Consider the following 12,821-nt stretch of genomic DNA (forward strand, 5'->3'; position numbering starts at 1 on the left):
CAGGGCCCAGATGCACATATGTAGAAGACTCACCGAGGGTGCTGGGGGTGGGCGTGGTCCTGGAGTTTTGAATTTTTATCAGAAGCCCCAGGTGATTTTTAATACCATAAGGGAGTTTAGGAAGCACTGATACAGTCCAACCATTCTCTCTCTCTTTTTTTTGGGTGGGGGACATAATTTCATAGTTAGAAAAGTGTTGCTAAATAGTACAAAGAATTCCCAGGTACTTTTCACCCTTCCCCCTTTCAATATTTATATTACTGTCTAACAGTGAGAAACTTGGTTCCCATTATCCACAATGTATTTACTTGCTCAATCCTGGAATGTACAGAATGTCCTTTCAGAACTACTAACCATGTCTTCAAAAAGGCCAACTAATTAGAATTCAATATATGTTTCAAGGTTTTTTTTTTGTCTTGAGCCTGAGGGCATATACTTAGTCTAAATAGTCTAAATACCTTGGGTAAGTGATAGCTCCCCTTCTGTGTATGTTATTCATTTGAAGTTCTGTTCAGATCTTCTGTGTGTTTTTTTGTATCAATTGTACACCCTCCCCCAAGCTTGTTGATTTTACTAATTTGTTGTTGTTGCTTGAGCATGTAAGGCATTAACATCCAATCATTCATTTTACAGATGGCCTGGGGAGAGAGAGTCACAGGGCCTGGGGATGTGAGATTATGTTGCCAAAACCACTGAAGCCTTGGGTGTGCTGAGTGGGTTGGATGCTCACAGGCATCCCGTCTCCAGCTTACCACCTTTCCTCAAACACTCTGGGCTTTGGTAATTTCTGGTGCTTGCTGGTTATTAGGTTCCCACAGCTGGATGTGTTTAGCTGGGAGATGGGATTAATTACGGTTTCAAATCTCTGTAGTATCAGCCCCTCTTCAGTGATTTGCATAAGATCCTCCCAGTCCAGTTTGGCAGTTTCTTATAAAGTTAAACTTACGATTACCACAAGATCAGCAATCCCACCCAAGAGAAGTGAAAATATCTATGTCTACATAGATAACTTTACACAAATAATTATACCAGTTTCATGCATAATCGCCAAAAAGTGGAAACAGCTTAAATATTCATCAACTAGTGAATGGGTAGATTGTCATACAATGGAATACTAATCAGCAATGAAAAGGGAAAGAAAGTTATTGACAGATGCAACACATGGATAGAATCTCAAAAGCATTATGCTGAGTTAAAAAAGAGACATTCTGGAAAAGACAGAAATCTAAGGAAGGAAATCAGAAAAGTGGTTGCCAAGGGCTGGGGATAGGGGAAGGTGATTGCGAAGGGTCAGCACAAGGAATTTTCAGTGTGATGGGAATATTATACATTTGATTATGGAAGTGGTTACAGGATGGTGTATGTTTGTCAAATATATACATGGGACAAATAAAAAGGGTGAATTTTATTGCATGTAAATTATACTGCAATAAACCTGATCTTTAAAAAAGCCTCCCAGTTGTACTCTCTATCCCTCTTCTACCCTCACCCTGGTCTGGATCTCTAATTCTAGGGGAAAATGCAAATCTTTTACCAGCTGTGGGGAGTGCTTGACCATTTTTGAACAGAGAAAATGATATAATGAATTGGCATTAAAAATTAAGTCAGTGAGCTTTAATAAGGATATAGATGAGTGAGAAAGAAGAAACTGGCCAAAAGAAAAGCTGGGGGTGGTGTATTGTAACTGGGCCCTCCATTGGGGTGTTCTGTGCAGGGATGGGTTCATTCATTCCGTCAAACATGTATGGAACATCTTCATTGCTGGGCACGGGGGATGCAACAGCGCCATCTATTGAGGATGTGGGGATAAGCTGGTAGAGGAGACTAATAAGCAGCGATTGAAAATTGGGATGCGAGCTCCGAAGCAAATCAATAGGTGCAGTGACTGGGGGAGTGCAGGGCACTGTGGATAGAGAACAGGGGTCCAGCATCCAGAGCAGGGTCGTTGGCAGAAGATCTGCTGAGAACTTAGGGTAAGGAGGCATTGTCAGAGGAAGGGAGGGAGGAGAGCTTAACAGCAGAGGGAATGGTGTGTGAGCCCAGTGTGTTCAGGGCACTGAAGGTCGTCATGGCTGGAGGGATGCAAGGGGAAATGATAGGTGATGAGCTTGGAGAGGAAGAACCCCAGGGCCTGTTGAGGGTCTCCAGCAATGGGAACTACTGTTGTATTACAAGCAGGGGAATGATATGATCAGATCTGTGATTTAGTGGTGAGCTGGCTGCAAAATGGAACCAGGATTGGAAGATGGCAGCAGGGAAGCCTGTTAGGATATCGTTGCAGTCATCCAGACAAGAGATGGTAGTGGCCGAGGAGACAGAGAGGAGGGGTTTGAAGGTTATTTAGTTGGTAGAATTGTCAAGATTTGGTGATTGAACGTTGGAACAGAAGGAGAGGCAGAATGCAAAGATGGTACCTTGCACTTGGGCTTGGGTGGGTGGATAGATGGTGATGCCATCCACTGAGGGAGAATAGGTTCAGGGGAAGAGATTAGGATGTATTAGGTGTGAGGTGCCTGTGGAGCACCCAGGTGGAGAATTCAGTAGGCTGTTGGACATATGACTCTGGAGCTCAGAAGAGCAAATGTGAGGTCATAGGAATGGTTGGGAGTGCCTGCAGAGAGGGCATAGCTATTGACCACCAGGTGAAAACCCTAAGCCACAGTATTTAAGGGAGAAAAAAGAACTCACAAATGAGGCTGAGAAAGAGGGGTTAGAAAGCTAAGAAGAAAAAGGCACAGGAAGAGAGGAATTGGAAATTTTTTTAGTGTGTTAAGAGGTCAAGTAAGATAAGGGTGGGGAAGGATCGAATAGATTTAGCATCAATGAGGTGGTGTTCTTGGTGAGAAGAGTTCCAGTGGAAAGACTGAGGCCAAAGCCAGGCTGCAGTGTAATTAAGAGGTAAGTGGCCAGCAGCCCAGCCCAATTCCTAAATAATACAGACCTCTCATTTGACAACAAATAAAGTTTTAATGGTTCAAAGACTTAAACATAAAAAACAAAGCAATAAAAGCACTAGGAAAAAGAAAAGATTAAAAAAATTTATCTTAGAGTGGGGAAGACTTTTTTCTAGTATGGCACAAAACAGAAGCCCCAAAAGAAAAGGCTGATAAATTTGGCTACCTTAAGTTTTTTCTTAAGCTGTCACAAAACAACATAAACTAATTAAAATAAAAACCAAGTTATGAACTATACAAATCTTTGAACTCAGATTTTGGATGAGGACCAATTTTCTTAATATGTGAAGAGCTTTTACAAATCAATAAGAAAAACAACCCAATAGAACAAGAAGGCAAAGGATATGAACATAGTTCTCAAAGAAGGAAACACAAATGGCTATTGAACATAGGCACAGACACCCAACCTCATTCATCATAAGAGAAGAGAAATTTAAATTGGTGACTTTTTTTCATCTATTAGATCAACAGTCACAGAAAAGTTTGGTAACACTTTGCTATCTGAGAATTGTGGAGAAACAGGTGCTCTCATACATGGCTGGTGGGATTGTGCCTTTGGACAACCTTTATGGAGGGCAATTTGGCAATACCTGTGAAATATTACATACACATATACTCTTTAACACAGCCATCTGTGTAAAATGATGAATTTCCAAGTTTATTCACTGTGTTTGTAACAGCAGAGATTGGAACCATCTTTATGTGGAACATTATGGGCCGAGGATATTAATTATGTGTATCCTTAGTGGTGTCTGGTCCTATAGGAAGTTGAGGAGATGGGACTACAGTTCCATGAGAGCACAGATGTAGATGCACATTTGATAGTCATTGGTTTAGGCGCAAAGGTCGAAGTGAGATAGAATCAGTTCATCTTAGAAAAGACTGGTTCTGGAAAGAGCTAGAGGTTTCAGAGAGGGAGATCCCAGGAAGGGTGAAGAAGAGACAGAAAGGAAGCCAAGGTGTTGTGATGCTCTGGAAGCTAGAGAGGGAGTCTGAGACTCTGCGCAGGGTACAGCCCAAGGATAGGACACTCCTGGGCCGGAACGACATTGCTGACTTCTGAATCAACCCTGGATTTGCCCTTCCATTGGACTTCTTGTGCTGTGGGAGAAGAAACTCTCAGTTTCCTCCTCGGAAAATTCAAGGGATTGTATTTTCTAATATTTGAGCTCCGCTTCCCACTCCAGCCCTGAAGCTCAGACACGCAGACAGCCCTTGCCCTTTCTGCGTCGGTCGCCTAGGAGACGAGCGCCTCTCCCCGAGACGCAGGCGTTTCCTGAAGCCCCGCCCCCTTCCCCGCGGGCGGGCGCTGATTGGCCCGTTTGAAATGCGCCGGGCGCGAGCTCACCTGGTCCCGGAGCTGCTTCTCCAGGCGTTTCTGAGCGCCACTCCTGAGCTGCCGAGTCTCGGTGCCCGCGGCCTGTCCCTGCGGCCCGCCGTCCTCGCCAGCCCGCCCGACCGAGTCTGGCGTCCCGCTCGCACGTCTGGGCAGCGCGGAGCCTGCTGCCATGAAGCAAGCGTGAGTACCGGGCCGCGGAGCCGGCGTCTCCTCACGCCGCAGCAGGCCCCGGGACACGCGGTCGGCATCGAGCCCCGCGTCTCCCGGGCCGCGGCCCCCAAAGTGGGAGGGAGCCCCCATCAGGACCGCCGAGGGGGGAGCCCGGGCGCGGAGACCCTGTCCGGCTCCCCGCCGCCCGGAGTCGGGCGCCCGGCTCGCCGCCCTAGCTTCACTCGGCCAGGAAATATCTGCCCCACGTTGGGAGGAGGGGGAAGTTTGGGCGGCAACCCCAGTTCGGGTTAGCCAGGTCAACCTCCACCTGGCTCCGGGACCGCCGCCTCAACCCCTTCTTAAGTTTCCCTTTCCATCCCCTGCCGCCCGCACCCGCGGGTTAAATTTTGCGGAGTTAGTGCGGGCCGGGGGTCGTCTCGCGGGTGCGCCGAGTGTTGTGTCCTGGGGTTGGGGTTGGGTAGGTGGTCTCAGCCCCCGGAGAGCCCCGGCGTCCGAGCGCACTGCGTGATTTTCTTAGCCTAGCGCGGTAGCCTGGGGGCCGCGACCACCCCCGGATGAAGGCCAGTTATTTTGCTCTGTTCTTGGGTCTCAGACAGCCCCGCCGCCGACACAAAAGCCCACGCCCACATTCCTCACGGGGTCGGTGACATTTGCAGCTCAGCCTAATTCCTTGACTGCTGCTGGGTAACGAAATACTTGTGCAAAGAAGAGGGCTGCCTTTATAATTAGCACCATTACGTAGCTAGTCGTTTGCAAAGGCAACTTGTTTTCTTCTTAAGAGGCTAAAGTCAAAATCGTTGGGGAAAAATGTTGAGTTTAAGTAAACCTACAGTAATGTTCTACACTTAAAACACGAATTTGCTTGTTTCATCTGGGAAGGGGTTGAAGAAGTATTTTAATAACCTAAAATCCAAGCCAGTAATTTCACTTAGTGTTAAATGTTTTTCTATAGATAAATGGGGGAAAGGGGGGAGTGGCATGCTAGAGAAATGGTGAATAAAGCAAAATATCTTTTTCTACTGTCCCTACTTAAGAGAGCACGAAATTGCAGTTTCGGGACCACACTTTGAGGACAAAGGATGATAGTTTTGAGAATTCAATAATTCCTTGTTCCTTGAAAGTAAAGACAAATCTTGATGAAAGAATGGATTCCTCCATCTGCATTTTTATAATTTATTGAAGTTAATCACTTGTCAGTCTGCCTTGGCAGTGGGCTGTTGGCACAGCGTGTGTGCTTATGTACCTACATAAATGACTTTAGAGATAAGTGTGGTCAACTATCTGTAGATTTTTCAAATTTGTAGTGTCTGTAAAGTTGTTGCTGAAGAAAATAAGCTATTTTACATACAGAACTATAAATAGATATTAAAAAACAGAATTCAACTAGATCTTACCGGCTTTTTTCAATGATTCATGAATCAGGCAGCATCCTATCTAGCACACAGAAAGGTGCTCCTAAGAGCTGTACAAAATGGAAGTTTTTTTATAGGCAGAGGGGGATGGAACAAGGGAATTATACTAGCAATGAGTGGATTGTCTGTGGCAAGGTGAACATCCTTTAGTGGATGGCAGGGGTCTATCAGGCAGATTACCTCACTAGCGCTGACCGGGTAATTCCAGATTGACTGGTTTAAGATTCTACTCCTGGGAGAGGTTGGAACTATAAGTTAGGTATGAAGTCTCAGTTTGGTGATTTGGGGCCTAGCACAAGTGACCCCGTTTTGGGCCTGTTATCTCTATTTTTTAGTAGCAAAAATGTCTCCTAAGCCAAATTTTAATTACTTTTGGGTTATCCATGCCACAAACACTCTTCTACTAAGGAAATTTATTCTTATTCATGTTTTTGGGATATAGTGTTGTGGAACTGCTAAAGAATAATTTTATAAACCCTAGGAAGGTCGGCTCTGTATGAATTACAGGTGAAGTTTTTATATGTTAGTGTTGAACTGAAATGTTTTTGTATCTATGACCAGGAGAACTAAGACACCCAGGAAACCACCAGTGAAAAAAGGATCCCAAACGAGTCTTAAAGACCCCGTTGGGGTAAGGTCTCCCTGTGTATTTGTGTGTCTTCTTTCTTCAGTCCTTTTATGTCTTATGCTTATGCTTGGAAGGGATGGAGAAGTGGAAGTGGAGTCAAAGAACATTTAGCTAAAAGGATGATACTAAATTGCTTAGGCTGGTTCCAGCTTTGAAACTTTGTTTCTATGTAGGATACATTAGCCCAGTAAAATGAAGTGTTTGGTTGTCAGTTGCATACTTCCTATAACTAATTATATTTGAAAAGTTAGATAATGAAAAAATATTCTTCAACTATCTTGGAGAATTCTTCATGCAGGCTTGGGAACTTGCTTTTAAAAGCAAATGGCAAATAAAAGAAAGATGCTTTGGTCTGGGGTTTTTAAATTTTCCCTTCATTGGAACCAGGTGCTTTGCATTATAGTGCTGAACAGGTTTTCCTCAACCCTATCACTGATTAAGAAGACCATATTTCGGGCTTCCCTGGTGGCGCAGTGGTTGAAAATCTGCCTGCCAATGCAGGGGACACGGGTTCGAGCCCCGGTCTGGGAAGATCTCACATGACGCGGAGCAACTAAGCCCGTGCGCCACAACTACTGAAGTTTGCGCACCTAGAGCCCGTGCTCCACAACAAGAGAAGCCACTGCAATGAGAAGCCCGTGCACCACAACGAAGAGTAGCCCCCGCTTGCTGCAACTAGAGAAAGCCCACGCACAGCAACGAAGCCAATGCAGCCAAAAATTAAATAAATAAAATTTTTAAAAAAGACCATATTTCAGATCTCGCACTTCAGTGTATTAAGTGTTAAGCTGGCAAGTTTTTGGGTTTTTTTTTTTTTGCGGTACGCGGGCCTCTCACTGTTGTGGCCTCTCCCATTGCGGAGCATAGGCTCCAGGCGCGCAGGCTCAGCGGCCATGGCTCACGGGCCTAGGCGCTCCACGGCATGTGGGATCCTCCCGGACCGGGGCACGAACCAGTGTCCCCTGCATCGGCAGGCAGACTCTCAACCACTGCGCCACCAGGGAAGCCCTGGCAAGTTTTAATTGACATCCAATTCCAGACAATCCTAACAGCTTTTCAAATCTCATTGTGTGATATGTTTTTGATTTTTAGAGAGAGTTTTGATATCATATGCATTTAAAATTCTCTCATATCTAAAATATCTGTTTGCATTTGACAATCAGCAAATCGGGTAGCAGGGTAGCAGATCTTGGCTTTCACAGCTCTAAGTATATATACTTAAGTTTAGAGGCCAAATGTTTGAATGAATGAATGAAAAGTCAGGTAAAAAGTCAACCTTTGTTCTTTAAGCACCTTCATGTATTTTCAGGTGTACTGCAGGGTACGCCCACTGAGCCTCCCAGAGCAAGAGTGTTGCATAGAGGTGATCAGTAATACAACAGTTCAACTTCATCCTCCTGAGGGTTACAGGCTCAACCGAAATGGAGAATATAAGGAGGTAATTCCTATTGGAAGCAGCTGTTTTTAATTGATAGGGTCTTTCCTGAATGGCTTTTCCATGTTTTCCATTGAACAACATTCATGTGTTTCCACTTTATTGAAAGACTTATTTACTTCACTCTAACCACCATATCAAAAGTATCTTTAATTTCTGGGCTGTACAGACACACCTTTGGTATACTGGAGTTAGAAGATTGCTTTTAGATGATTAATTTCTTGTATTGGATAATTATTGCTTTTTAGAGCATATATTAGGGATAGTTTAATGTGGAATGATATCTGATTGTGCTAGGCAGTTACATGTATATATATAGTTTCATATGTGGGATTGAAATAACATTTAATAGGCATTGTATACTTGTATTGATCTCTTATGAAGTGTTTTTATTTTTAGTAAAATGTTAAACAAAGAGAGTTCAATTCAGTTTGACAAACGTGCTAAGCTGGAGCATAGAAGGAGACTTTAAAAACTGAGTAAGACATGGTCCTTGCCTTTATGGAGCTTACAATTTAGTTGGGAGCACAGATGCTAAGCAAGTGACCCTCCTTGGTAAGACAGAGGTGTGTTTAAAGAAATAGACTCTGGGAATGCAGAAAAAAGGATTGATTCAGGGTGTCATCTCTTTCAAGCTGCCTTCACTCTTTTGTGTACACTGCTCGAGGGAGATTGCTAGTCAAAAGCCCACCAGTGGCCTCTTTGCTGCTAGATGTGATGGACACCTCTTTGTCTTCATTATGATCTATTTCTCAGCAGCACTATCCTGTCTTCTCCAATTCTCCATGTTCTGTCTTTCACTGGCCACCGTCTGCAGGCTTCTCCTCCTTTTCCAACCTCTAAATACCAGGTTGGGCTATACCCAGGGCTCTCTTCCCTATCTATACTTTTCCATGGCTTTACATGTTGATGATATGGTAATAATTTTGGAATTTTTATCTCCAGACTAAATCTTTTCTCTAACTCTCAACTTGAACGTCCACTGCTTGGATGTCACACAGGCATGTCCAAAAGAACTCTTGATTTTTTTCCCCTCTAGATCACTTCCTCCCTTGTTTTTTCTTGTCAGTAAATAGCACCACACCACCACCATCTATTTGCTCAAACCAGACACCCTGTCCTTACCTTTCTCTTGTCCCCCCTCATATCCCATTCATTAGTAGATCCTATCAGTTCTGCTCCAGTGTGTATCTTGAAACTGTCCTTTCAGTTCTATCTCCACTGCCACTACCCTCGTCTGAGGCCTGTTATTAATTACGGAGACAAGTGCTTCTCAAACTGTGGTGAAGAAGCAGCTTTTTTATTTTCAATGCATGGTGACTGATACTTTTGTGCAGCTTTGCCACAAGAAACTGTTAGACAACTGTTAGGCAAAGTTAGACAGCAGAGGACTGGTTTATAATCTGTTCAGAGATAAGCCCCACTGATCACATGCTGGGATGTTGCAGCCGTGTGAAATGGCTACAGAGGTTCTAAGCATTTACCCTCCATCTCTGTAATTACCTACCCCTGGACTGGAGACAGACAGCTCTCAGAGGGGCATTGGCCTGCCTGCTGACCACACTTTGAGTAACATTAACAAGACTATGCTGAAGCCAGCTGGACCACCTGCTTCCACTCTGAATCTTCTCTAATCCATTGCCACAGAGCAGCCAGTCATCTTTTAAAGCAGAAATCAGACCTCACATTTTCTTTTTTTTTTTTAACTGAAGTACCATTAATTTACAATGCTGTATTAGCTTCTGGTATACAGCAAAGTGATTCAGTTATACATATATGTATATATTCTTTTTCATATTCTTTTCCATTATGGTTTACTACAAGATATTGAATACACTTGCCTGTGTTATACAGTAGGATGATGTTCATCTTTTTTTTTTTTTTTTTTTTTTTTTTTTGCTGTACGCGGGCCTCTCACTGCTGTGGCCTCTCCCGCTGCGGAGCACAGGCTCCGGACACACAGGCTCCGCGGCCATGGCTCGCGGGCCCAGCCGCTGCGCGGCATGTGGGATCTTCCGGGATAGGGGCACGAACCCGTGTCCCCTGCATCGGCAGGCGGACTCTCAACCACTGCGCCACCAGGGAAGCCCAGATGTTCATCTTTTTTGTTGTTGTTGTTCTTTGTGGTACGCGGGCCTCTCACTGCTGTGGCCTCTCCCGTTGCGGAGCACAGTCTCCGGACGCGCAGGCTCAACGGCCATGGCTCACGGGCCCAGCCGCTCCGCGGCATGTGAGATCTTCCCGGACCGGGGCACAAACCCGTGTCCCCTGCATCGGCAGGCGGACTCTCAACCACTGCGCCACCAGGGAAGCCCTATTTATCTATTTTATGTATAGCAGTTTGTATCTGCTAATCCCAAACTCCTAATTTATCCCCCCCGCTTCCCGTCACCATTTTCCTGTTTAAAACCTAAAGGGGCTTCCCGGGCTTCCCTGGTGGCGCAGTGGTTGAGAGTCTGCCTGCCGATACAGGGGGACACGGGTTCGTGCCCCGGTCCGGGAGGATCCCACGTGCTGTGGAGCGGCTGGGCCCGTGAGCCATGGCCGTTGAGCCTGCGCGTCCGCTCCGCAACGGGAGAGGCCACAGGAGTGAGAGGCCTGCGTACCGCAAATAAAAAAAAAACCCTTCTAAGGAATAAAGTTTTTAAATGGGCACAATCCTGCTTAATCTTCCTGCTGTCTCTCTCTCCACATCACCTCTTAGTACTCATACAATCTTAAATTGCTTGGATAAGCCAGAATCTTGCCTCAGGGCTTTGCCCTTAGCTCTTAGCAGGATGGGTCCTCATCCTTAGGTTTTAGCTTAAATCACTTCCTCCCCAGAGTGTGTCCAGATTACCCCCATCAGCAGTAGCACCCCTCCCACTACTCTCCTGGTCTGTACTCTCTATACTTCCTTGACAGCACTTAACCCAATCTATAGATTTATTTACTTGTTTATTGTCTCTCCCCTGGTGTAATATACACTTCTAGGGGATATGTACCTTATCTGTCCTGTTTGCCAAACACTCAGTAGATACGGATTAAGCATGAAGGAATGGTCTGGGAAGGCTTCATGGAGGAGTAGGCCTTTGAGAATGTAAAATAGTTGAGAACTGACTTAATGAATTTTACTTCTTTATTAATTTCATGTATGTGTAAATAGTACTAAAGGTTTGGTGGGGATTAAAAGTTCTCAGTGCTTTTTGACAGAAAGCAACACTGGATAATGGAAGAAGTGTTGGAATGGAAATGGCTTTGACACTAATTAGCTTCATGAGCTTGGGCAAGTTCCTTCTTGCCTCAGTTTTCTTCACCTGGAAGAGGGTGGGGATTGTTCATGAGGACTTGGAGGTCATCTTATTGACCTGTCAGTGCTAACCTGTATATATCTTTTCAGTTCTAAGATTCTTTGTTCTTTCTGTGAACTCTAAAGCTGTTTTACAGGATTGGAATAAAAACTTCTACAAAGGTGAGAGTTAGCTTAGCTGAAGTAGGTGTGTGATCTTTAACAAGTTATAAAATGAGCCATAATAATTGATAGTACCTACATCAGAGGTTGTAAAAATGATGATTCACTAATATGCTAAGGCAGTGCTTGGGACATGGTTAGTGTTAAGTGCAAGTTGTTGTTGTTATGATGATGATGATGTATTTGAGTCCTAATCTATACATATCTCCTTTTGGGGGACAAAACTGCTAATTTTAAAAACATAAGGATCATGATATTGATATGTGAGCAGGTTGAATTTAAGATAAAACGTTATAAAACAGGGAAAGGGGGCCACGTGACAAAGGCTATAACCCATAATAAATTCTAGTGAATACTCATGCACCAAATAATAGCATTGACATTTATGGAGCAAAAATTGCAAGAAATTCAGGAAGCCTACAGGAACAATTGCAATGTTTACAAACTAATAAAGCTAGAAAATAACAAAAATTGAAAGAATAGAACTCCAGTCCCTGGATGATTAGGGTATTTTAATTTACCTTGAAATATATACCCTAGTCCCCAGTCTTATTTTCCAAGTAGGAGTTTGGTAATATTTCTGATAATATAGATATGCTTTATAATAATAGTCATATTTTGAAAGATTTGATAATTGAAGTATTATTGCTTTTTTAAAGGTCACAGTTTATTTAAAATTTATTTCATAGAAGAACTCAGATGAGGGACTTCTCTGGTGGTCCAGTGGTTGAGACTCCATGCTTCCACTCCAGTGCACCAGGGTTATATCCCTGGCCAGGGAACTAGTATCCTGCATGCCTTGTGGCACAGCCAAAAACAAACAAACAAAAAAACTTAGATGAGATTATATTGACAGTTATTTTCTAGTTTTAAAAAAGCAGTACATCAAAACTCTTGGTTTTATACTGCTATGCCATTTTAAATGACACCTTTTTTTGTGTGTGTGGTACGCGGACCTCTCACTGTTGTAGCCTCTCCTGTTGTGGAGCACAGGCTCCGGACGCGAAAGCTCAGCGGCCATGGCTCATGGGCCCAGCCGCTCCGTGGCATGTGGGATCTTCCCGGACCGGGGCACGAACCCGTGTCCCCTGCATCGGCAGGCGGACTCTCAACCACTGCGCCACCAGGGAAGCCCAATGACACCTTTATAAAGAAAAATAGATAGCAGTAAAATAGTATATGAAGTAATGCTTGAGGATCTTCACAAGTCTATGACTGAATCGTTGTAATACCTTTTGAACTCCTTTGTCACTTAATTAAAACAAAATCAGCCTTAGTCTATGGAGCATTAGTAGACAAGACTTTTCTACAGTCTTTTTAGTAGTTATAACTGTAAATGTTTACCAGTTTATAATTGGTATAATTTAAGTATGTCATGAATTTTTTAAAGACTCCAAGTTTAAAGACTTGGTATTTTTTTTTCATGTCTAG

The 12,821-nt window shown here is 43.9% G+C and overlaps 1 protein-coding gene across 6 annotated transcripts in view; it reads left to right on the forward strand.

Annotated features, from left to right (window-relative positions):
* Positions 1-4,313: 4,313 nt before the first annotated feature.
* Positions 4,314-12,821, forward strand: part of KIF23 (kinesin family member 23) — a gene marked incomplete at its 3' end in the record, with an annotated part of 35,910 nt that continues 27,402 nt past the window's right edge. For 3 of the 6 annotated variants that reach the window (XM_081227408.1, XM_081227409.1, XM_081227410.1), the window contains exons 1-3: positions 4,314-4,473; positions 6,438-6,507; positions 7,814-7,942. In XM_081227408.1, coding sequence (XP_081083534.1) covers positions 4,463-4,473; positions 6,438-6,507; positions 7,814-7,942 — 210 coding nt within the window. In that variant the 5' untranslated portion in view covers positions 4,314-4,462. The remainder of the gene's footprint in view (positions 4,474-6,437; positions 6,508-7,813; positions 7,943-12,821) is intronic. The other 3 variants (XM_081227411.1, XM_081227413.1, XM_081227412.1) reach the window with 2 other exon arrangements.

Source organism: Mesoplodon bidens (genome assembly GCF_964165515.1).
Source record: "Mesoplodon bidens genome assembly, chromosome: 3".
NCBI lineage: Eukaryota > Metazoa > Chordata > Mammalia > Artiodactyla > Ziphiidae > Mesoplodon > Mesoplodon bidens.